Source organism: Dama dama, chromosome 25, assembly GCF_033118175.1.
Source record: "Dama dama isolate Ldn47 chromosome 25, ASM3311817v1, whole genome shotgun sequence".
Lineage (NCBI taxonomy): Eukaryota > Metazoa > Chordata > Mammalia > Artiodactyla > Cervidae > Dama > Dama dama.
The window spans coordinates 24,826,523-24,853,614 of NC_083705.1; the positions used below are offsets into that span (position 1 = coordinate 24,826,523).

The 27,092-nt window shown below is 39.6% G+C and overlaps 1 protein-coding gene across 1 annotated transcript in view; it reads right to left on the reverse strand.

Moving 5' to 3' along the window:
- Window positions 1-13,542: 13,542 nt before the first annotated feature.
- The window catches only part of IPO11 (importin 11), a 196,323-nt gene continuing 182,773 nt past the window's right edge, over window positions 13,543-27,092 (reverse strand). The window contains exon 30 of the mRNA XM_061129709.1: window positions 13,543-14,918. Within this exon, the coding sequence (XP_060985692.1) occupies window positions 14,754-14,918 (165 nt within the window). The 3' untranslated portion in view covers window positions 13,543-14,753. The remainder of the gene's footprint in view (window positions 14,919-27,092) is intronic.

The window sequence follows — 27,092 nt, forward strand, 5'->3', positions numbered from 1 at the left end:
TATTCTTCCTGTAGTCTCAGGACTTCTCCAACTATGCAGCCCTGATAAGAAAACTTCTAGGTTAATGGCTAAAAGATTCTCCCCCGTTAGGGACACCCAGAGAGGTTCACAGAGTCACATGAAGAAGAGGAGAGGGAGGAGGGAGATAGAGATGAACAGGAGGAGAAAAAGGGGGACTCAAGAGGAGAGAGACAGATCTACACAGCTGTCTGTTCCCAGAGTGTTCTCCGTAGCCCAGTCACCTACAAAGATTCACAGAATTGGATTGGGAAGAGAAGGGGAAAGGAGGAAATAGAGGCTGAACAGAACTCTTAATCTGTTTGAAGGGATCACAGTTCTGATATTGTGCTCAACATCACTAATTATCAGAGGAATGCAAATCAAAACAACAATGAGGTATTATCTCGTACAGGTCAGAATGGCCATCATCAAAAAGCATACAAACTATAAATGCTAGAGAGGGTGTGGAGAAAAGGGAGCCCTCCTACACTGTTGATGGGAATGTAAACTGGTACAATCATTGCAGAGAATAGTATGGAGGTTCTCTAAAAACCTAAAAATAGAGCTACCATATGACCCTGCAATCCTACTCCTGGGCATGTATGCCCAGAGAAAACCATAATTCGAAAAGATACATGCACTCCTATGTTCACTGCAGTACTATTTACAATAAAGAAATGAATAAAGACGATGTGGTGAAAATATATACAATGGGATATTAGTCACAAAAGAGAACAAAATAAGGTCATTTGCAGCAATATGGATGGATCTATAGGTTATCATACTAAACGAAGTCAGAGACAAATATATAATACCACTTCTATGTAGAATTTTAAAAATGATACCAGTTTACAAAACAGAACTTATTTACAAAATAGAAACCAACTCATAGATCTCAAAATCAAACTTACGGCTACCAAAGGGCAAACATGGAGGGAGCAATAGGAGATTGGTATTAACATATAACACACTACTATATATAAAAAAGATAATAAGGACCTACTATATATGAAAAGATAATAAGGACCTCCTGTATAGCACAGGCAACTCTACTCAACACTCTGTAATGGCCTATATGGCAAAAGAATCTTAAAAAGAGTGGATATATGTATACGTATAACTGGATTTTTACTATACCCCTGAAATGAACACAACACTGTAAGTCAACTATGCTCCAATAAAAATTTAAATAAAAAAAAAGCTGAACAGAAAAAGTGTTTTCTGTTCAGTGAGGTAGAGACCCCAGGATGGCCTGCCCAGGCCTGCACTACCAGAGCCACAACTAATAGGCTCTGGGCCAGTGAGCTGGGTCTAGTGGGACCTCAAGAGACTATTTTTAGAGTAGGGAAAGCGTGGAGAGAATGTGGTCATGAGCAGCCCTTGCAGGGAACGTACAGGCAGCTGAGCCCTCACTGGCTACAATGGTGAGTTTTCTCCAGACACTCCCTTGGTTGGGCCTATCTCCCAGTTCATTCTGCTGTTTGTGGTGGAAGCTTTGAGGGTACAGTGCTGGTCTTCACCCTGTCCTAAAAGGCAGCCCAGAGCATCTGCCCTCATGTCCTCGCTGCCTAGTAGAGAAGGTTCCTTGAATCCATTTGTAGCTGTCCAGCAGCTTCACCACCGCCTCCTAAACAGCTGCCCTGCTGCCCAGGTTTGCTCTCAGCTCCCCATTCTCGGTTTTGGCTCCAGTCTAGAGCCCTCATCCAGCTGTTTGCACTTGGAACTCCTGAATCTGAGTCTCTCTCCAGACATTCTGTGCTGGGTGTGCTGGGAAGCCATGCTAGTTTTGCTTCTTGGAATGCAACTCCGTGTTCCAGGTCATGGAAACACGGCCAGGCTGCCCTGAGTACAACTGCCGAAACTTCTCTTTATGCTCCTGTCTATGGAGGAAGGGGTGCAGAGGAGAAAACGTTCCAAAAACTCTTGTCTGTCTTCTGATAATTTACTAAGTGGTAGATCTTTCTTGCTGAAGAGAAAGCAGCCAAGGGTTTTTAATGTCAAGGTTCCACACTTGAAGAGCTGTCTAAGAAATACTGCTTCTAAGTGTAATGAAGCTGGATGAATCTCATGAAGTCTAATCAAGGGCATATGATAAAGCCTGAATAGGAATCAGAACAGTTAAGAACTAGTGAGAAAGTATCTCTGCTGTTCTTTGATGTTTATTCCTTTATGGATCTTTTAAAAATGCAGCACTTAGCAACACTTACCTCGAACAGTTGCTTTCCTTAGAGAAAAAGACATTAATCGAAAATTTTACAATTCTAATTTGAATTTCATATATTAAAGTGTATCTCTAAGGATTTATTCCAGTGATTATAGCCTTCTACATTAGAAATACCTAGAAAATATACTAAAAACACAAATATTGAAACACCATCCTCCTAAATTATAGACCCAGGGACTTGTTCTGGCAGCATATGTGGTGTTTGAGAACCACCAGTCTAGTAGCGCCTCTTGAATTTTAAAGTGCATATGAATCATCTGGTGAAGTTTAAAAAATACAGATTCTGACTCAGTCGGTCTGGAGTGTGGTCTAAGATTCAGTGATCCTAACAAGGTCCCAGTCTGAGGCCAATGCTGCTGGCCCACACGTCACACACTGACTAGAAGGCATGGACCACGGGGCCAGGTGCAACCATTTACCTGCTGGCTCGTTGTTGTTCTTTAGTTGCTAAGTTGTGTCTGACTCTCTGTGACCTCATGGACTGTAGCCCACCAGGATCCTCTGTCCATGAGATTTCCCAGGCAAGAATACTGGAGTGGGTTGCTATTTCCTCCTCCAGGGGATCTTCCCAACCTATGGATCAAACCCATATCTCTTCCAAGTCTCCTCCATTGCAGGCGGATTCTTTACTGCTGAGCCAACCAGGAAAGCCCCATCTGATGGAAGCTGGGCTGAAAATGGAGGCTAAGTACCTGAGAGAAAACAGTTTGACTCCTCAGGGCGAACTCCTGACACTAAGTCACAAAGTGATTAATGATGGATTTTACATACATCATCTGAGTAAGTCTGCACATACACTACACAAGATCAATATTATTATATATATATACATATAAATATATATATATATTTTTTTGGATGAGAAACCCAAGACCCAGAATGTCATACAGCTAGTCAGTGGTACACATATTGTTTCTCTACTACTATTTTAAATTACCACAAACTTAGAGACTTACAACACAAGTTTATTAACTTTTGGCTCTAGAGGTCAGAAGCCCCCAAATCAAAGCATTGGCAAGGCTGTAGTCATATTCCGGGGGTGTGAGGACAGGATCTATTTTCTTTCCTTTGCAGCTTCCGGAGGCCACCTGCATTCCTTGGTTCATGGTCCCTTCCTCCATCCTCAAAGCCAACAACTCTCTGACATTTTTCCTTTCTCTTCAAGTAGTGCTGGGAAATCTTCTCTGCTTTTAAGGACTTCTGTAATTAGACTGAGCTCCTCTGAATGATACAGGATGCTCTCCCACCCCAAAGTCTGTACCTTAATCAAATCTGCAGAGTCCTTTTCGCTATCCCAGTTTCTAGGGATTAGAGCACAGATATCTTTGGGGCCCATTTATTTTGCCTACCATGGTGTTGGGGGTGGGGGCGGTTCAGTAAAGCAGGAGCCTGGAGTCAAATTTGGATCTGATTCCAAGGTCCACACTTCTTCCCACACACAACTTAAAACAGCAGCTAAATTGAATGTCCTCATGGTTGTATTTTCCAGAGGCCAAATCAAGAATGGAGCCCAAGTTTAGTGCAGTTATAGGCACTCTGAATTCCATTATCATTTTAAATTGATCTAAATGGTGCTGGAGTGGACTTTGTTTATTGCAATTCATTCTGCATTCTCCTCAGACTCAGCAAAACACAGTCCTGCTATGCAAGAGCAGTGCCTTGGAATCTGCATGGACATCTCTAAGTGTGGTTCCCGGTTGCTATTTAATCTAACTAAAACATAAAATGGAAACCAAGGAACATATTTAAGATTTGACAATAAATTACTTATACTTTTAAGCAACAATTTGGAAGCAGGATTAGTAAACGAGCCCGGATCGTTCGATGGCCTTGCAGGGAGCCTCTGACTACTGAGGGGGGTGTCCAGCACATCACTCAGGCTCCCCGTCAATGCAGCAGCAAGGTGCTTCTGCAGACAGAGACTCAGCCCTTAACCCGAGGCAAACCTCCACCCACTCTTCTTTTTAGAGCAGCAGGTACATCCACAGAACTGGGGTTTTAGGCATAAGACACATTATCACTGGGACAAGGTGAACAGAGAAACAGTTAGTATGGGTTCTTCTAAACCCATCTATTAGGGGTTGAATTGTGTCCCCCCCAAAAAGAATTGTTGAGGGTCTAATCCCCAGCACCTCAGAATACAGCCTTATTTGGAAACGGGGTCACTGTAGATGGAGTTAGTTGAGATAACTGGTGTCCTCAGAAGAGGGAAGAGGCAGGTGGAGAAGGTGCCCATGTGACAAGAGGCGGAGACTGGAGTGCTGCATCTATAAGCAAAGGAAGGTGGAAGAGTCAGCGAATGCCAGAAGGTGGGGGAGGCAGGACGGATCCTCCCTTACAGGCTGCAGAAGGAAGCAGCCCTCCTGACACCTCAGTTTTGGACTTCTAGCCCCCAGAATTATGAGGGAGTACACTTCTGTTATTTTAAGTTGCCCAGTTTGTGGCAGTTTGTTACAGCAGCCCTAGGAAACTTGATACACCATCTTTTAGGGTGTTGGGACAAATTTTATTTCTCACTTTACAGAATGGACACATTTCTGAAAAGGTAAATGAAAATAGATCAAATAGTAATTAAAACATGACTTAAGCACTGGAGATGTAGTTCCAGAGAATGATTTTGACTACAAGAGGTTACTTAAACAACACCACAGAAATCTTGCTAAAATACTATTCACTACAATGCTGAATATTAGCACAATGGGCATTTCCTAGTCGAGTTTCAGAAAATTCTAAAATGATGTAATAGGAACTTCCCTGGTAATCCAGTGGTTAAGAATCCACCTCCCATTGTAGGGGACACGGGTTCAATCCCTGGCCATGAAACTTAAGATCCCCCATTCCGCTGGGCAAGTAAGCTGGGGTGCAACTAGAGACTATACACCGCAACAAGAGAAGCCAGCGCGTCTCAACCACTAACCTGCATGCTCCAGAGCCGTGATCCACAACGAGAAGCCTGCATGCCCCAGAGAAGACCTGGTGCACCACCCCCACCGAGGAGTTTAAATGACGTTATAGAGCATGGACACAGCTCGGCAGTGACAGTAACAGTCCAATGAGAACCTGCTCACTTGTAAAGCACCTACTATGCACCAGGCACTGTGCTGGGTGCTTTTCAGACATACTTGTCCAGATTATTACTTGTCCCTTTTGTAAAACAAACAAAAAACAAAAAAACCTTTTCCTTAGGGCTACAACCTTCTACACAGGGTAAAAGCAGGGGCATGACTAATATAACTGAACTCCCGGCCATGGTCCCACATTGACCCTTGTCATCACTGAAACTGCTCCTCCTTCAGTATCTCCGTCTCTCATTACCTCTGCCTGTCAGTCCTTCCAAGTCGCTTATCAACCACTCCTGCAACCACTGTTCTAATACCATTAGGACCTACAATCCACTGAACCTTCCATTTACCCTATCCTTTGCCTGCCCTGACCTTTATTTCCTTTTCAGTCCTCTTAGAATCCACTGTCCATCATCTGGCCCTAACTCCTGAATCCTCTTCCGGCAGCAGCATCCGCTGAAACCCAACTCTGCAGCTATAGGCGACAGCGCAGTGCTGCCGGAGTCACACACCGCTGTTCACGACAAACACATGTCACTGTTATAATAAGGAAACAAATATTTTTAAAAAGCAACTGACCATGTAATTTCCTTGAAAGGTTTTTGCATTTATCAGAGTTTCAAATTGCTATCTCTAAATCATTTCAGAAACAAAATTGCCAGTCCTTTGAGTTTTCCTTCTCCTAATGTTCATCCTACAGGTTACACAATGGAAGGCCATATGGAGAGGACACTGGATGATTTCAGCTCCACATATGAAGGGTTTGGAAGTTGTTACTATCGTCCTTATGGGAAAAAACTGGACAAACTGAAAAACAATGGCTTTTCTTGGACTCAGAGAACTGAGTTTGCAAGGCTGTCTCCCCAAAACGTAGAAAAAAGGTAAATTTAGACTTACAGCTAACATATGCTTACTTGGATCAGAAGTGCCACAGCCATAAACTGGAAGGATCACATCTGGGGACCACAGTCTCAGGGGAAGCCCTTACTTTGTTGAGTATTACTTACGGCTCTGGCAGGTAGAGGGGAAGGGTCATGCTTGTGAAATATGACCAGGGATTTCTCTATCACAGAGGACTACTCCCCAGGGAAAATAATTTACTAGGCCCTTGTCCTACAACCATGGGAGAAGGACATTCCTCTCAATCCAGCCCCTTCCAGCTTTCATGTCAGAGGGACGAGAGGGCCATCCAAGAGGAAACATGTGATGGTCACAGGCCAGAGACTCAAGCCCACTAAGAGACTTGAGATTTAATCCTAAGACCAGAAACAGTCCCCTCCCACACACTTTGCTACTTATCACACTAACAGGGCTCCAGTGAAATGGTGGACAGTCACTGAAAGAGCTACCAGACACAGGGTCTCTCTGAGACAAAGTACTTAGGGAAGCCCAAAGTCAAGAGGGGAAACAAAAACAAGACCCCTATCCTAGAACAATTTGAAATCTCTGGCACCAAGAACCAACATTAAACGCAGCCTAACTCCTGGCCAGATCAGCATACATGCTCACACTAGAAAACCATTTATCTCAATTTCTATCACTCAACATAGTACGTCCAGCTTTCAACCAAAAATTAAAAGGCATGCTAGAGGCAAGTGAAACAGACAGATCAAGATCTATGATCAAGCAGGAAATCAGAGCTCTCAGGCAAGCATCAGAATGAGACTCACATATATTGTATTTTTATCTACCTACCTATTTATTTATGGCTTTGCCATGCAGCACACAGGATCTTAGTTCCCTGACCTGTGATGGAAGCTGGGTCCCTGCCTTGAGAGTGTAGTCTTAACTACTGGCCTGCCAGGGAAGTCTCTTGTATATAATATAGATGTTAGAATTCTCAGGGCATTTAAAACAGCTACCATTGGTATGTCAAGGGCTCTAATGAAAAAGACAACATGCATGAACATATGAACATTATAAGCAGAGAGGTTGAAATTCTAAGAAAGAATCAAAAGTGAATGCCAGAAGCCAAAAATATTAATAAAAATTAACCGAAAACTGACAACTAGGCATATCATATTTAATCATCAGAAGAGCAAAGGCAAGGAGAAAAATCAAAAGTCAGAGGAGGACTATAGAAGATCATGGATAAGAACAACAGGGGACCGTTTTTCAAAACCTGTGAAAGCAAGAAGAAATACTAGCCTAGAATCCACTTTCAGCAAAAGTATCCTCCACAAGTGAAGAATAAAGAGTTTCTCAAGCAAGCAAAAACTGAGACAGCTCATCCTCAATAGGCCTGCCCTGCAAAGAAATGTTAAGAAGGTTAGAGTTAAGTTGCAATGGTTAGGAAAATTTTATGTCAGAAATTTAGATCCACATAAATAAAGGATGATTACTGGAGAAGAAATAAATGAAGGTAAAGTTAAACTTTTGTGTGTTTTTTTTTAAAATTCTTAATTGATCTGAAAAGTAACTGTTGAAAGTAACAATGTACTGAGCAGATGAGTGAAGAGTGAGAGCAAGTCACAAGGGCGGGAAGGAGAGCTGGGCTCGTTGCTACCAGGCCCCGGCACTACACATGAGTAGTGTTATTTGAAGGTGGACCTGGGTCAGTAAAAACGCAAGTTGTAAACCTAGGCAACCGTTAACATTTTATTTTTACTACTATTTTTTAATTAAAAAATTTTTTGTTTTTTTCTTTTAAATTTCTGCCACGAGGCATGAAGGATCTCAGTCACCCACCAAGGGATGGAACTCATGCCTCCTGCACTGAAGTGTGGAGTCTTAACCACTGGACTGCCAAGGAAGTCCCACCACTAACATTTTTTAAAAAGAAATATAATTGAAATTGGAAGAGATGCTAGGAACCCAAGGCTGCGGGCCCCACCTTTCCGGGCGCATTTCCTCACCTGTGAAATGGTAAGGTTAGGATAGATTCTCCAGAACAGATCCCCTCTCTCTGATTCCCATCCTGCTCTGAAATTCTTTAACTAGAAACATTAAAATAAAACAAACAAACAAACAAAAAAAAACACCTCCCTTCTTCCTTTACACATATCTATGAGGAGCCCTTTGAAAGGTATAAAAATAATCAATTCCCTTATGAATTACTGCAGTAAGTTGGGATTTCCATACTTCCATGGTATTAGCTGCCAAAGCAGGCTTATCTAGTAAGTTTAATAAAATACTGGATTTGCTCACACGGATCAGCACATCTCAACGCACTGTGAGTAAAGAATGCATCCGGCTGAAGGAAAGGTCATCTCATAGCATTGATTTCACTGCCAGAGACAGCACAAGACATGTGCACTGCAGTCCAAAAACAAAACGGAGCTGCGTTCCTCGGCTAACAGAACTCATGATTAGTTGGTGATTACCTCCAGAACTGTCAATAGACTTTCCTTTGCTGGCTGGTAGGCTATCGATACACTTCTGAGCTCAGTTTACATATTTATGAACTACAACTTCCCTGACAATCAACAAGTTTTGATCTTCTAGATTACTGCTTAAGTCGTGTTCAACTCTTTGCGACCCCATGGACTATACAGTCCACGGAATTCTCCAGGCCAGAATACGTGAGTGGGTAGCCTTTCCCTCCTCCAGGGAATCTTCCCAATGCAGGGATTGAACCCAGGTCTCCCGCATTGTGGGCGGATTCTTTAGCAGCTGAGCCACTAAGGAAGAAGAATACTGAAGTGGGCAGCCTCTTCCTTCTCCAGTGGATTTTCCCGATTCAGGAATTGAACCAGGGCCTCCTGCATTGCAGGTGGATTCTTTACCAGCTGAGCTACTAGGGAAGTCACTTAAGCTGCAAAATTCATTAAAAAAGAAAGGGGGGGAGCCCCTTTGGGGCTAGCCCAAATAGCTCTGTGTAGACACCTGCCTCTTCGGAAATGAGATACTGATCTTGCTTCAGGGCAGAGCTATGGGGGGAAAAAAAGCTCACTTGCAGGTCTGCTCACAGTTTATCTCCAGACCTTCCTGCTCTGTGTACTTAGTTGCCCAGTTCGACTCTTTGCCACCCTTTGGACTGCAGCCCGCCAGGTTCCTTTGTCCGTGGGATTCTCCAGGCAAGAACACTGGAGAATGTGTGCCTGCTTTAACCCCTTGCAATAAAAACCCCCCACCAGCAGACTTCCAGTCATAAGGCTAATTTCCTGATTTAAAACCATGTGCCAAGTGGCAGACAAATACAAGTGCTTTAAGCCTCACTAGACTCCTACCTGTTCTAACAGTTACTTGCATTCTATTTTTGCCCTACTGGGAAATTAAAGTGGCATGAAAATCAATGTTTCACTTTGAAGGGAAAAAGGGCTGGATGACCAGACATCGATCCATTCCTTCTTGGATTAGACAGTTCTTCAAAGCACACTTGGCTAAATAAATTCCAACAGGCCCAGACGAGCTGGATGCAGGCATTAATTGGAACAAGGAGAAAATCTTGCTTGTTAAAGATCTTTGGCTAATTGGAAACTCTCTACTTGTTTCAGTAAGAAAGGATTCTAGAGAAAATATAGTCAATGACTCTCAGTTCTGAATTTTATCCAAGTGCTTCAGACCAACAGAAGTCCCCTAGGCCAGGAGTTCAACTGCACAGAAGTAAAATCAGGGAAATTCAGACCAACAGCAAAGCCCTTTTCCAGAGTATTTGCCTCAATGGCTCAAAAGCTCAGCTTCAGACAGTTGCACAGGGCTGTCATGGCACATCAGGTTCTTTATACTAACCTGGATGTGCTGAGGACCGAATGCAGTTTCTTCTTAAGAGGAAAAAGTTAACTTTGAACTGCTGTTTCAGGTGTCATGGTTCTATGGAGATACCAAGATCAGAGTTTCACATATAAGCAATAATTATTTTTTCTCTTCCCATTTTGTCAGCTGATAAAGTACTGCTTTTCATCCTAAGCCACACTAAAAGAAAATGCTCTAAAGTGTGGCATGTTTCTGCCTTTTAAGCTCAGACCAAATACGATGATAAAGTATTTGTGAAGTGTTGAAAAAAGCATACTGTTGCATATTTGCCAACTTTTTACAAATCCAAAAACAAGAAAAGGCAGTGCTTACCTTTATTTCTTCATTTTTAGGTGGCATGTAAATTAAGGTTACATAGGTATTCACAAAGATTTACATATTTCTTAAAAACACAAGGGGGTAGGGGAGAAAGACAGAAGGAATGAGAAAGAGATGACACTTAGCTGATATGTGCTGGTAACAAAAAGGCAGCTTAGGACACTTGGGAAGGTTGATGAAACATACACCTGGTTCAATATACCTTTTCCATAGCTTAGTCATTGACTCATCCAGGTTAAGATAAAGCTGCAGAAGTTGCTGTAAATGAAAAGATAGGCTAGTAGAGGTTAAGAGTTTTAAGGTTAAAAAAAACAAAAACAAACACAAAAACCAAAAGCACCACTGGAATTTCTAGTGCTGGAAGGTCTTTGAAACACCATGGAGAGGCCTGGTGAGCACCACCTCATCCACTGCAGCGGCAACAGACACAGTCTGACACTCTGCAACCCCTGATGGACACCCCGGCAAGGACACGCTGGAGGGAGTGTCGCTGCCAAAAATGTTACCCTGAATCCAATTACCAGGAGACAATCAGAATACTGCAGACAGATAGAGATTCTACAAAATAGCTGTCTCAGACTCTTCAAAAGAGCCAATGATATGAAAAAAAGGACTACTGTACACTTAAAAACAAAAGCGCCAAAAGCACTGCGTAAATGTTCAGATCATAAAACAAGCATGATAAAAAAGATCCCTTTGGGGGCATTTGTGAAAACTGAAATACGAACTATTTGATATTACTGGATTAATTTCCTTAGGTATACAATGGAATATTAGTGGATGTGTAGAGAAATACCAGTCTTAGAGGTAACTGAGGCTGAAGTATCTAACTTACAAATGATTTAGCAAAAGCATATATACTCTCCATTTGTGTATGTGTCTATGTGTGGAGAGAGTAGATGGGTCAAAATGGAACAGTTTGATGAATCCAGATGAAGGGTATACTGATGTTTGCTATACTATGCATTCCAGGCTTCTGTAGGTTAACTTTTTTTTTTCTTCCTAAAGTTGGAGGAAGAAAATAGTATTTTTTGTGACATGCATCTCTTGTCTTCCCTTCATCAGCTCTTTAACAACTTTTAAATTTCTACTCATTTGGTATTTATAAGATATGAAGAAACAGAACAGAAGACTATTACCCTAACAAGGTAAACCTTATGTTTTAATTCACTGAGATAGGAATTAGTTGTGAGGCTACAGAATTCTAACAATTCCAAAATCTCACTGATGACTTATTTTATACATCAAATAGCTCTAAGTCTGGAATCAGAGATAAGCCCAATTCCAGTACAGAGCCATTTACTTTTAAATAACCTTATGGCACAATGCTATTTGAGAACAATTTTTTAAGGGATATCAAATAATAAAGTACCAACATCATTCTCTTTTGTGAAAGACCTCCTTCCTCTACACACGTGCCCACTGCTCCTGAACACACATTTCCATTAGAACCATGATTTTCACATATTATATTGGCACGTGTGTGTTCCTACTAGACTGTAAAACTTCATGAGGTAAGCAGCCTGTTCTAAACCCAGAATTTAGCATAGAAGTATGTTATAAAACAAGATCTCAACAAACAGTAGTTGAATAAAGGAAAAGGGAAAATAAAGATCTAAGGTGAAGATCTTTCAAGGGAATCTGAAAACATGAATATTTTAACATCTAATGATATGGCTTCTCCAACATGACTGGTAGGAGAAAGAGGAAGCAGGAGCCAGTTATAATAAAAACTCTAATAAAACGTTTACTGTTGGCCACATAGGCCTTTGTCAGAGGGCTGGGAGAAGTCTCTGGATAAAAAATAAATAGAAAAGGAGTACGTTTATGGAATAGAAATGATCATTACCTTATATTAGGAAGAGCAGTTCAACCCGAGGCTTGGCTGAGTTGTCTGTCCAAAACTTAAAACATTTGATATGAAGCTGCATTAATGAAGAGAATTCTGTAAATCAATAATTACATTTTAACTCTTAATTGAGCAGTTAAAGATTCAAGAATTTTTCTTTTTTTCTGAGCTTATTTTAAACATTGAGTTTAAAAAAATGAACCAAACTCTTTCCCCGAGGTATTTTTTACCTTTTTTGGCAAGGTGGCTATTTCAGTAACATTTGCCGTAACACTGTAATGAAATCTATCAGGAACTGGAAAGATGAGTATTTTACTGTAAGTGAAAAATGGGAGTATGTATGTGCATTTCTGAAAACATTAATGGGAATAGTGCCTCAAATGAAAATAATTAAATCAACAAGAGAAATTATTCTTCTTAGGCCAGTCCTGCAGACTGAGTCGTATTGATAAAGAAATATCATAGGAGGGAGGAGGCAAGATGGCAGAATAGAAGGACATGAGCTCACCCTATCTTACAGAAACACCAAAAGTACAACTAACTGCTGAAAAACCATATAAAGAAAAAAGTTGGAATCCACCAAAAAAGATAACCCTACATCCAAAGACAAAGAACGTTCTGAGCTCTACATCAGGCTTCCAAGCCTAGGAGTCTGGAAGCGGGAGGAGGATGCCCCAGAGAGTCTGACTCTGAAGGCCAGTAAGGTTTGATCCCAGGAAATCCACAGGACTGGGGTTGTGTATGTACTCGGACATTAAAAAGAGTGAAATAATGCCTTCTGCAGCAACATGGATGAACCTGGAGACTATCATACTAGTGAAGTAAGTTACACAGAAAGACAAATATCACATGATATTGCTTACATCTTTAAAAAATGATAAAATGAACTTACTTACAAAACAGAAACAGACTCAGACTTTTGGTTACCAGGGAGGAAGGGTGGGTTGGCGGGAAGGACAGACTCGGGAGCTTAGGACTAACACACTGCTATATATTTGAAACAGACAACCAAAAAGGACCTCCTGTGTTAGCACAGGGAATTCTGCTCAATACTCTGTAATAACCTAAATGGGAAAAGAATGTGATAAAGGTTGCACATGTGTAACTGAATCACTTTGCTGTACATTGTAAACTAACAGAACACTGCTAACCAACTTCACTCCAATATAAAATAAAATTAAAAAAGAAAAGAAACCTCATATTAAAGAAGTTCTGGTCATGAAACGAAAAGAGAAACTGAAACGGTAACTAGGATTTGCTACATGAAGGACTGCCGCCTACTAAGAGAGAGTCAACACCAGACTATGAAAGAAAACCTCTCTTCAAAATTCACTGGGCCATTCTTATGAACTCATTTTTTGTGAGGCAGGAAAAATAATCAAGCAAGTCAAAGGTGAGGTATCTTTGGAAAATTTAATTTGGACCATATTTTTCTTTCTTTAGCTGAAAACATCAAATATTTTCATACAGTTTGGGCTCCACGACTTACAAAGGGGCAGTGGGTTTCCTGCAGTTACATAGTGTACCCAACTTTCTATAGAAAGATCAGACATTCTCCAATCTTGCTTTTGAATATTTTCTTTAAAATGTTTCAAAGGTTCTTTACAGTCAATGGCAAGTAGAACAAAGTAAGGCTTTTTTTTTCTCCTTTTTCCCCGTTTTTGGTACTGCATGTAGGAGGAATAAGGAAGGAAGACTCGTCACATCAGTGCTGGTACCCTGGGGGACTGCTGCTAGGCCCCCCACGGGCACCCCTGCACTGAGGAGCCCAAGGCGGGTGAGTGCTCAACAGCCTGCCACAGCAGAGGGGAGCCTGTGGGCTGTTAGCTCCTCTCGGGGTCCGCAGGGCTCCTGGCCTCCAGGAGGAACAAAGGAACTAGGACCAAACCACGACCAGATGTCTCCCACCTGGCACTGCAGTGCCCCGGGGTCACTTCTGTGGGCCTTACAACGTGCATTTAAAGACTAAATGTAATTAGTGAAAATAACACAAGGAAAAAAAAAACTTCACTAACTCCCATATCAAATTACTAGAATGAAAATAAAAGCATCTGTCTGATAAAACATATCTTCTATTCAGTTGAAAGCAACTCCCCTGGCGAGACCGTCTCAGTAATGTGTATCTGCCACGACTTGTACACTTCTGCCTGGTGCACGCATTTCTTTAACTGCATCACCTGAACAGCGCTGTCACTTTTCAAACTTGTAGTCTCATTAGCTTAGAAAAGGGATAAGGCAGCCAAATTTAACTAATTTTGGTTGCAGTAAAACATTTCAGACATTAAACCTTCTTCTTCTCAAGTGTTAAGAGCACATGATTAAAAGGTAATAAACACTTTCTTCTCTTAACAGGAAACTAAGCAGCTATTGTTGTCAAATCTATCTCTAGTAAACACAGGGCCCCTCATAAATATAAAATTAAATTCTTTTGAGGAATAGGTTTGTGATTTTAGTTATGTAGGATTTACATTTATTCACTGAATTTTTGTAGTAAAAAAAGGCGTGGTCTTTGCGTCTCTTTGCTTCTTACACAAGGGATTTCTCCACTGTCCCAGCAGGCTTGCACACAGGGTGGCAGGCTGGCCTCCTCAGCCACGGCTCACACTCAGAAGCCCTGCAGAAACTCCTGCAGCTGGGTGACGATCTCGGTGTCCACCGTCTCCATGAGGGACTGGAAGCCTTGCTCTCCCAGCAGCTCCTGCTGGGCCTTGAGCTTCTCGTAGATGAACTGCTGCAGCGACACAGTGTGCACGGGGTCCTTCAGGGCCAGCTGTGGGACAGAGAGGAGCCACACTGCGTCACAGAGGCAAAACAAGGCCCTTTTACCTGTGAGTGACTCAATCCTTTGTTAATTCCTTTCACAGCATCTAAAGTGCCTCTGCCTCCCTTCTTGCACGGGACTCGAGCGCAGCCTCAGCGTGAAAGGGTTGCCAAAGAAAATTTCACTGAGTGAGTCTAACCTCAGTCCCCTGCACCTCCAAGCACAGTCGTCTGATTAGCCCAATTTCTCAACAGCTCATCCATGTAAAGAATCAAAACCTGGTGGAAAGTACCCTAAAAGGAACACAACGTGCCAAAGAGCATTTAAACAGCTTTAACATGATTGGCCAGGGTGTCTCATAGGAACAGCAGGGACTTTACTGCGGCAGCTTGGTGAGGCCCTCAGGACTGACAAAGGAGATGCTGCCTTGTCCCGGATCTCTGTGTTACTTACACACATGTATATTCTTCTGTTTAAAAAGAGAAAGAAAAATAATTAGTAAAAATAGATTTTAACAACCCAAATATGTACTCCTCCCCTATGGTTGAAGTATTTGAAAAACAAAAGAAATACAATTAAATTAAAAATAACCCATCCATCCACTTCCTAAAGATAACAATCATGACAGAAAACATTCTGGCCTCTTTGGCCTAGGGCATGCAGCTATGTACATATAAATACACAATTAATATTGCTGTTTGCACTTAAAATTATCACACAAAAAACTGTACTCTAATACATTTAAGGATTCTAAATATATTCATCTTTTTTTTTGTTATAGGCGTGTTGAAGTAATCAGTCTAGTTTAAATGAAATTTTTTTTTTACAATTTTAACTATAATTTTGCTAAATGATCTTTCATGAATAATGTTCCATGTTACTATGTATACAGCCTTCCCTTTACATTTCAGAGTATTTCTTGAGGATATCTATCACTATTTTAGAAGAATTACTAAAGTACATACGTAATTTTATGACCCTTGATACATACTATCAAGTTGTTTTTCCTATGGTTTGCACCAACTTAAAAGGTGTATGAATTTTCAGCTTGTGACACTGTTGGCACTGGTATCGTCAGCATACTGACGAAAAATTACACATCTTTGCTTTAAGCTGTATATTGCTCTCATTATCAGTAATGCTGAACATGCACAAGGCTTTAAGTAAAGCTTCTGGGTGAGAAATTCTCCTTCCTTTCTGAGGCTCAATTCTCTTCTATGCAGATAAAGTAGCTGAGTCAGATCTGCTGTTTGAGCCATTTAAGTAGATTTTTATATTATGACCACAAATAGAAAATGTAACCGAGAGGCAAAGACACAGGAGCCACGAATATGAAATTGAATCCCTTATGTGACCATTCCGGAATTACAAAGTAAATTCATGGCAGGGGTAATTTCAATACTCATTCTTCTGGAAAATGGGTAGGAGAAAGACACAGCAAGAATTGACAGGCCTGAAGATATCATTCTACAAAATGTACAGAAATTGAACATTTAAAGGTACATGCTCTCCTAAGCAACATGTAATAATGTTCAATATTATTTTAATGACCAGGAAATAGCCTCTTACGAAAGAGGGTGTGAACTTTGTTGAAATACTATGAATTATCTCTAACTAAAGCCATCTGCTACAATATGAGTGAAAAGAAACTGAGCTTCAAGCTGATGTTCAACAAGTCACTCCAATTACTGAAACAAAGCTTAACAGTCTGGTTTAAATGAGGTTTCAATTTGCTATATGACACTGGAAGCAGTTAGCTTATCACATCTCCACTTTAATTTCCAACAGACTAATAAAGAAAGAAAAGAAAACTCAGCAGTGGCCACAGGACTGGAAAAGGTCAGTTTTTATTCCAGTACCAAAGAATGCAATGCCAAAGAATGTTCAAACTACTGCACAATTGCACTTATTTCATATGTTAGCAAAGTAATGCTCAAAATTCTTCAAGCTAGGCTTCAACAGTATGTGTACCGATAACTTCCAGGTGTTCAAGTTGGATTCAGAAAAGGCTTAGGAACCAGAGATTGAATTGCCAACATCCATTGGATGATAGAAAAAGCAAGAGAATTCCAGAAAACATGTACTTCTGCTTCACTGACTACACTAAAGTCTTTGTCCATGTGGATGACAACATACTGTGGAAAATTCTTAAAGAGATGGGAATACCAGACCACCTTATACCTGTCTCCTGAGAAACTTGTATGCAGGTCAAGAAGCAACAGTTAGAACAGGACATGGACCAATAGACTGGTTCAAAATTGGGAAAGGGAAATGTCAAGGCTGTATATTCTCAACCTGCTTATTTAACTTCTATGCAGACTACATCATGAGAAATGCCAGGCTAGATGAAGCAGAAGCTGGAATCAAGATTGCCGGGAGAAATAGCAATAACCTCAGATACACAGATGATACCACCCTTATGGCAGAAAGTGAAGAGGAACTAAACAGCCTCTTGATGAAGGTGAAAAAAGAGAGTGAAAAACCTGGCTTAAAACTCAACATTCAAAAAACTAAGATAATGGCATCTCCGTTTGATGATGGGATCACCAGTCCCATCACTTCATGGCAAATAGATGGGGAAACAACAAAAACAGTGACAGACTTTATTTTCTTGGGCTTCAAAACCGCTGCAGATGGTGACTGCAGCCATGAAATTAAACGATGCTTGTTCCTTGGAAGAAAAGCTATGACAAACATACACAGCATATTAAAAAGCAGAAACATTACTTTGCCAACAAAGGTCTGTATAGTGAAAGCTATGGTTTTTCCAGTAGTCATGTATGGATCTGAGATTTGGACCTTAAAGAAGGCTGAGCATCAACGGATTGATGGTTTTGAACTGTGGTGTTGGAGAAGACTCTTGAGAGTCCCTTTGAATACAAGGAGATCAAACCAGTCAATCCTAAAGGAAATCAGTCCTGAATATTCACTGAAAGGACTGATGCTGAAGCTGAAGCTCCAATACTCTGGCCATCTGATGTGAAGAGCCGACTCATTAAAAAAGATCCTGATGCTGGGAAAGATTGAAGGCAGAAGGAAAGGGGGACGACAGAGGATAAGATGGTTGGATGGCATCACCTATTCAATGGACATGAGTTTGAGCACACTTTGGGAGATGGTGGAGGACAGGGAAGCCTGACGTGCTGCAGTCCATGGAGTCGCAAAGAGTCAAACACAACTGATGACTAAACAATAACAAAACCCCACCAGATGTGGCAGAACACCTCATCAGTATATTTTTAAAAGTGTATTTTAACAGTGATCAGTCATGAGAAGATTAAAAACATTTATCTGCTTTATAAGGACAGTTGTGGAAGGGAAGAAGGAATTAAAAAAAAAACAAACATACAGAATCTCTAACTGCACACCTTGCACGTGTCATGTGTGCTCGGTAATCATGTCCAACTCTTTGTGGCCCCGGAGGCTGCAGCTCACCAGGTTCTTCTGTCCTGGGATTTTCCAGGCAAGAATACTGGAGTGGGTTGCCATTTCCTCCTCCAGGGGATCTTCCTGACCCAACGATTGAACCCAAGTCTCCCACACAGCAGGTGGATTCTTTACCACTGAGCCACCTGGGGAAGCCCTAACTGTACACCTCAAAGGATCTTAAAAACAAAACAAAAAAAAACCCCACTATATTTCATTAAAAGAAAATACACATTAGCAAATAAATGTCTATTTTGGCCTGTGGTAGACATTCATTAATCATAGCTATTAATACCTTATTTTGAAGAATTAAAGCAGATTGACCAAATGATTGCCTAGAGAAGAATGATCACTGCACATGCACAAGAAAATTCAGACACTATTTTTTTGAAGGTAATAATGCCTATGCGTGTGTATGCTGAGTTGCTTCAGTAGTGTCTCCCTCTTTTTGACCCATGGACTGTAGCCCACCAGGCTCTTCTGTCCATGGGATTCTCCAGGCAAGAATACTAGAGGGGGTTGCCATGTCCTCCTCCATGGGATCTTCCCAACCTAGGATCGAACCTGCCTCTCCTGCATCCCAGGCAGATTCTTTACCATTAGAGTCACCTGGAAAGCCCAAAATGCCCGTAGTCACTAAAATTAAGAGACCCTGAAGTCACTAACAACGTTTTTAAAACTATTACTTTTATTTAAATAATGTCCACTTGACATAATTATTTGATTTAACGTGAAAATACACAGAATGCCTACCATGTTTACCAAGGGGCATGTTCTCAAGAAAACAATTAGTTTTCTAATGTAGTAAGTAAACTGTAACTAGGAAGATACTGGACATTAACATCAACAAACTATAAGGAGGCTCCAAAAGGTGGAGAGAAGGCAGACCAGGGAGCCTAGCATCCAAGGAACAACACAGTGTTGAGCGCTCTTTCTTCTTGCCTAATAAATCCCAGATTTGGGGCTGAAGAAGCCAGCAACTGGCAACACCCATGAGCACAGAAATCTCCAGCAAAATATCTACGAGATCTCTAGCCAAAGGACGAGGAATGGGACCACACAGCAAGACAAAAACACTGAGACACCTGCTCTACTTCAGACAAGCACCGCTGAGTAAACCGTGGCCCCCTCTCACTGTGCGATCACAAGGACGCCACCCTCTCCCGTGTGTGGGAGCCCTTGGGGACCTTGAACTCTCTCCTTTCTCACCTCAGGAGGTATCAGTGGAGGCTCTGTGAAGGGGAACATGGCCTTCTTCCCCTACCTGGCAGTAACAAAGTGGCACATCTACTTCTCCTGCCAGAGCAGGATCGGAAGAAACCAGTTAAAACAGAAGATATTTTTAAATAAGACTCAGAGTCTCACAACATAATACTAAAAGTGGCCAGTTTTCAGTAGAAATCACTTATAACGCCAACCAAAAGGAGAGGTCATGGCCAAGAGTGAAGTGCGTTTAATTATAAAAGGGTTCCAAATCTTGATTCATTAATTTCAATATTCTGGCTGTGAAGTTATAGTTTTACAAGATGTCCTCATCCAGTGGAAGATGGATCATCCTCCATCCATCCATCAGTGGACATCCAATGATGTCCTCATCACTGGAGGACATGAACAGTTAACAGTTTATAAACTAGAGAGATCATTAATCTGGCAACCTGAATGACCAAGAATACACTGGGAGGCAAGGAGTTAACTTCTAAAGATGAATGATCAAAATAGTTTGGCACATATATGCCCAATTTAAACAAAGTATTCATAGAAGAATCTTACAAAATCAAATTATTTATTCTTCTTTCCCAAACATATTCTAACAGGTGTGATTACCTTTGCTGAGGTGCACAAATTTGAGGAGATAAAAACCTGCTACAGGGAAAACAAAGGCAACAATATTGAGGTTCAACTGACAACATGGAAATATTGGGAGCAATGAGAAGAAACAGAAAACTATTAAACATCTGAACGAGACAAGATGCAATATGTGGTATTCTGGACTGAATCCTGCAACCAAGAGCATGAGCAGAAATCTGGTGAAATTTAAGTAAAGTATGGAGTTTAGTTAATAGTAATATACCAAAGTGGGTTTCTCAGCTTTGATAAATGTACAACGGTAATGTAAGATGTTGACTTGTAGGGAAAACTGGGTGAAGGGTGCATGAGAATACTCTGTACTATCTATCTTTGTTACTTTTCTGTAGACCTAAAACTATTTCAAACTAAAAAGATTATCTTTATGCCAGTACCATACCATTTTAATTACTGTGGCCTTGTAATATATTTTGAAATCAGGGCATGTGATGCCTCCAGCTTTGTTCTTTTTCAAGACTGTCTTGGCTGGCTATTCAAGATCTTTTAGGGTTCTATATGAATTTTAGAATTGTGTTTTTCATTTCTATAAAAACTGCCATTGACATTTTGATAGGAATTGCACCGAATCTGTAAATTGCTTCGGGTAGTACAGACCTCTTAACAATATTAAGCCTTCCAATCCATAAACATGGATATCTATTTGTTTTTAAATTCTTTTATGAATATTTTATAGTTTTTGGCATACAAGTCTTTCATTTCTTTAGTTAAGTTTATGCCTAAGTATTTTATACTTTTTGAGGCTATTGTAAATTTTTAATTTCTTGATTTTTTCTCTTAATTTCTAATTTTTTTCCTAAATTTCTTAATTTAGTTTTCTTAATTTCCTTTTTAGATAATTATTAGCATATAGAAAACACACTGAATTTCTGCACATTGATTCTGTATCCTGCAACTTTACTAAATTCATTTATTAGGTCTAGTATTTTTTTTAACAGTGTCTTCAAGGGTTTCTCTATATAAGATCACGTCATCTGTAAGTATGAACAGTTTTACTTCTATCATTTCAATTTGTATGCCTTTAATTTCTTTTTCTTTTTTTTTTTTTTGCTTAATTGCTCCAGCTAGGATTTCCAGAAATGAATAGAGAGATCAGAAATAAATCTACACATATATAGTTACCTACTCATCTTCAATAAGGGTGCCAAGAATGCACAGTGGGGAAAGGATAGCCTCTTCAACAAAGTGTGTTGGGAAACTGTATATCCATATCTAAAACCTTTACCTTATACCACACACAAAAGTCAACTCAAAATTAAAGGCTTAAACATAAGACCTCAAACTGCAAAATGCCTATAATACAGGGGAAAATCTGTACGACTCTGGCATTGGCAATGATTTCATGGATATGATACCAAGAAACACATGCAACAAAATAAAAAACACGGGGAACTATGTCCAACAAAACTTTAATTAAAAGTTATTTTAAAATACAGATTTAGACTAAAAAATACTCTCCTCTGTGGATATATGGTTTGGGGACAAACTGCTGTAGAAGCCTGAATTAGTTGACAAAAATGTTCATTATATACACAGAATGTCTAATCAGTAAGACTGGCAAGTTCATTTTCAAAATGACAAAAATTGACAAACTTAGTCACATCCAAAGCTGATTCTTCTCAAGCTAATGGCATCACTAGATGCCGCTAGACTACGGACTTCCAATTTCTTGGTTTTGTTCTTTCCCTAACCCCCATTCTTAACCCTAACCCCCATTCTTTCCCTTCAAGAAAGCACATGATAATTTAAGAAATATTTCCATTAAAATGGTTATAAGATTAGGAAACATAACATTTTTCAGTTATTAGCAGAAGATAACTAGCCAGAATTTCCTGACTCCAAGGTAATGCCTAAAAAATTAAATGTTAATAACCTGACTCACTTCAAAAGTACATTCACTGGACTTTAATAAGCAAGTAGTTCAATTCCCTGGTATTGAAATTATTACTCTAAGACAGAATGATTCTGGTTGAACTGTATAAAGGTCCTTCTGTTGGTTAAAAAAAAAAAAATAAGGTCCTTCTGTTGGTAATGATAGCTTTCTGATATAACAACAACTGACCCATAAGGTGTTTAGTCTCTAAAGTTGGTACAAGATTTTTAGCTCCTGTGGTGCTACTTGCCAAGATTCATGTATATTTCATGAGATTTTTATTCCTTAAAACTAAAAAACATTCCATTGCATTAATCTTCAGTTTCACCCAGCATGAATTTGGTAAAGCTGAATCTTTTATTTTCTTAGGTTATATGGCATATTGGGTCATTGTTCACTTTTCTCCATATACCTTATGATAATGTTTCAGAAATTATTCACAGTTAATTTTTTCATATAATATTTTGCTAAAGAGAAAAAGTTTCCTATCTTAGAGAAAAATACAGAAGATGTTTTCAAAGAACAATATACTTTCTATTAAATCTCAGAGATTATGTATAAACACACTGGCTATGCAATAGGACAAAAATCTTAAAAGGAAAATTTGCCTACAAGGTATTTAACCATGTAGCCTTTAGAAATTCTTTAGTTTTGATCCTTTGTTTAAAATTATCTTCTTTTTTTTACCTTTGATTGTTTTACTAAAAGGTAACTGAATTTCTAAAATATATCTAAATAATTTAAAATTTCTAAAATCTCTTAGGATATAAATTCTCCCTTTGTGGCTTAACAAAGAGTTTGAGGCCTGTAGATAAGGCCTGCAGATATCAACCAGAACCCACTTCATTAATGATGCTTGGCAGTGCAAATTTAGTCACTAATTACACCCAGTGTGAAGCCCAAATTCCAAGGGAGTCAACTGAGATTTTTACTTTATTTTATTTTTAAATTTATTTTTATTTTAATCACTGTTATGGTTGCTCCTTGAGGAATTTAGTTTACAGTTTTTATCTGATGAGCTTGTAAGTAAAGGAACTATCTTACACTGCTATGTCTAGAAAGAGTGGGATGGAGACTTGTTTTATTCTATTATACCTTTCCTTATAAAGTACATTAAATCTTTTGCAAAGTAAGTTTGAGAGGAATGCACAATTTAAACAATGAGCCAAGTATTTATTTCAAGTCCAGCTCTGAGGAACAGAACATCTGCTTATTTCATTATATCTGTCTTGGTATGGAATGTTCTCTATCAGAGCAATTAAATAGAAATCAAAATATTCTATTTATATTACTAAATTCCAACCACAAGCAAGGCATGTGCTAGGCACAGACTAGGCTCTTCACTCACAATAAAGAATCCTAGGAAACAAGGGAATCTTCAGCAATATAACCAAAAATTCTGAAAGAATGGTGGTCCAATGTGCTTGGCAGCACTGGGAACAGTCTGAGAAACTGTTTAAAATGCTGACGTCTAAGTCTTACTTCTAGAAATTCTGATTTAACTGGTTTCAGGCACCAGGGTATTTTTGAAAGCTCTCCAGGTGATTCTGATGTACATCTAAAAGTGAGAAACCCTGTTATAGAAAAATTTTGAGGATTAAGATCTCAGAAAGTGAAAGTGTTAGTCACTCAGTCACATCTGACTCTTTGCAACCCCATGGACCATGTCCTCTGTCCATGTAATTCTCCAGGCAAGGATAGTGGATGGAGTGGGTTGCCATTCCCTTTTCCAGGGGCTCTTCCTGACCCAGGGATTGAACCCAGGTCTCCCACATTGTGGCTTAGCGGTAAAGAATCTGATTGCAATGCAGGAGCTGCAGGAGACCTGGGTTCGATCCCTGAATTGGGAAGATCCCCTGCAAGAGGGCATGGAAACCCACTCCAGTATCCTTGTCTGGAAAATCCCATGGACAAAGGAGCCTGGAGGGCTACAGTCCACAGGGTCGCAAAGAGTCGGACACAACTGAAGTGACTTTTGGCAAGCAAGCAAGTTGCCATACTGCAGGCAGATTCTTAACCATCTGACACACCTAAGATCTCAAGTGAACCTAAAAAAAAAAACTTTGTATTTTTACATTCATTCAAATAAAAAGAATATATGTAACAGACTGAATAAAACATATGAAACAATTCCCATTTACTACCATCTATTTCTAGAAAATAGATGGTATCTAGAAAAATATTTCCTTTATTCTTTAGTTTCAGTGAAACATTTTTAAGTTCCTTTTGCTTACTGTATGCATAAGGAGCCAGTCAGTGTCCTTAATCTATTTCAAAAAGTTGGATTATCGTCTATCAAATTGTAAACCATTAATAATTTACAAAAATGACAGAGTATGAAGGCAATGAACACTTTCCAACCTGACCATTGCTGGTATAGCAAAACTGTTGGAGAATTTGCAGTATTTTAAGACTTGTTTCTGGGAAGGGAAATACTGTTCTATGGCTGTTTAACCTAAATTCACTGGGGTACTTGAGATGATATCATGCATGATTTAAATTGCATTGTGTGTTTATTTTAGTAGGCAGACTTGGCACAGAACAAAGGAATACACAGCATGCCTCCAGGACTGAGTTATCTGTGGAAGTCAAACGGAAAACTCAAAAAAACAGCAGCACTGTGATTAACAAAGATGGGACTCTACGACAAGGTTTTAGAAGAAAACAGCACAACTGAAGCATTTCAAAATATCTGTCCCACTATTACCTTTTAATATTGGAGTTTATTTAAATCTAGCCTACCAACATTTATTTCATTTCCATAAAAACAGACTAACCACAAGCAGAATATCTACAATACCCAATGGATTTAAGACCATAAATGAGCTTGTACCCGTCTCTGAGAATTACTCTCGTTTTATATTCAAGGAATAAATTCATCGTGAAATGGAACAAGTAGTTTCAGAAGCAATTCACCAACATCAAAGGCTAGATCTTTCCTGAAGAAAGGTCATCCAAATCGCCAGTAAATAGTTCATGTTAAGTGCTGACTTACGTGTTTAAAGAAATTTGCTACCACTAGCATCTAATTCAGTGAAAGGTTATTGAGTATCCATTTTGTACCATTCTACATATGTGTGTGTGCGCGCGTGTGTGCACTAAGTCACGTCATTCATGTCTGACTTTGCAACCCTATGGACTGCAGCCAGGCTCCCCTGTATGTAGTCAGGCTCCTCTGTCCATGGGGTTCTTCAGACAAAAGTGAGTAGCTGTGCCCTCCAGAGTATCTTCCTGACCCAGGGATTGAACCCCTATCTCTTAAGTCTCCTGCACTGGCAGGCAGATTCTTCACCACTAGCACTACCTGGGAAGCCCTCAACATATATAACCTGTATGTAAAATGTTTTGGGGGGGCAGGGTAACATGAAAATTAGTGGTGTAGTAAAATTTTTTATATTAAATAGTAAAAAGCTGCTGCATCATTTGTTCTTTGGAATGAGACAGCTACTGTGTGTATGTGTGATAAAAGAGAAGATAAAGAGAGAAGGTGGGGAGAGGTAAAGAGGGTGCCAGGAGAGACAATGAAGAGAAGATATATCTCTCAGTTACCCAGGTCAGAAGAAAGCTAGCTGGTGATATAGCATATCGAATAGCAACAGTATTCAGTGCGTGGAAGCAGTTAATTTGTAGTTAAATGAGTGGAGTAGGAAAACACTACCAAGTTCTCTTGGCAATTATAATACTGGAAGCCTCTTCCCCATTGTATGGCTAAATACAATCTCAAACCTTTTCTTGCCAAAAGTTTTCTGTGCTACTTTTTCTTTTATTAAGAAAAATTTTAAAAAGTCACCAGATGATAGAATTTCTTTTTAAATACATATACATCTGGTCTACAACAAAAAAATGAGAAAAGGATTTCTCATTAGAAACACTGACTTTATAACCAAACTTAGTTAGAACATATAGGTATTCTGTAAAATAACCAAGAAGTAACTTAAAAAAAAAAAATAATAATTGAGGTTTAAAACAAACCCAAAAAATGACAAAGTCAAAAGATTCCCTTTTATTTAGAGAAATTCTGACAGGGTACATTACCTTTTTTTTTTTTTGAGTGGAACACAATTTTGTTTTTAAAAGACAAAACCATCTATTACATCTACTTACAGTTTTTCAATTAAAAGAAAATCTATGTGGATTTTTGGTGCAGTGGGCCACATAAGTGGTAGTCTGTCAGGGAAGATAAAAGGACTAATGGATACACTTCTTGGTTAATAATTCTGGAGTTTGTGGAAATGTACAAAGGTTAAAAAATGTACAAAAGAAGACAGCCTATAGTTTAACAGTCACATTACATAATGCCATTTTCTTAAAGAAAAAAAATGAACATCTATAAAATTCAAATGTAAAGTATGCTAAGGAATTATGAGTCAAAGATCTACACAGAAAACTTTAGTTCAAAGGAAAGAGAAAAACAGTTATTAATAATAAAGCCTTCTTCCACATTTCACTGAAAATGTGGAGATCGTATTTGTGGAATTTAGGGTTTATACCCCAACTTACAAAAGTCAATTGGTATCTGAAGTTTCACGGCCTCCAGTATTTATGCAGTCACAGTATTATGCAGTCACAGTCACAAACACATAATTTATGAGTTAGCAAATTCATGATAGAGCATGGCTGTACAACAATCTTCTACAATACACATCTGACCAGGTCACTCTTTTGATGACAACTTTTTAATGCCTCCCTGTTCCTACCAAATAAAATCCAGATTCCCAGATATCCACAGCTACTGTAACAACCACAACTTACTATCTCTGCCTGTACAGATGAGAAGACCAGAAGAGTCTCACAGGGCTAAAATCCAGGTGTGTCGGCAGGGCTGCTTTCCTTTCTGAAGGTTTAGGTGAGAATCTGTCTGCTTGGCTTTTATTCTAGCAGCCTTCTCACTCCATCTTTAAAGCAACAGCAGATGGAGCCTTTTTGACACTGCATCATTCTGACCCTCTCCGCCTGCCTCCCTCTTCGCTTCTATGGACTCTAGTGATTACACTTGACCCACCTGAATAATCTCCTTTGTG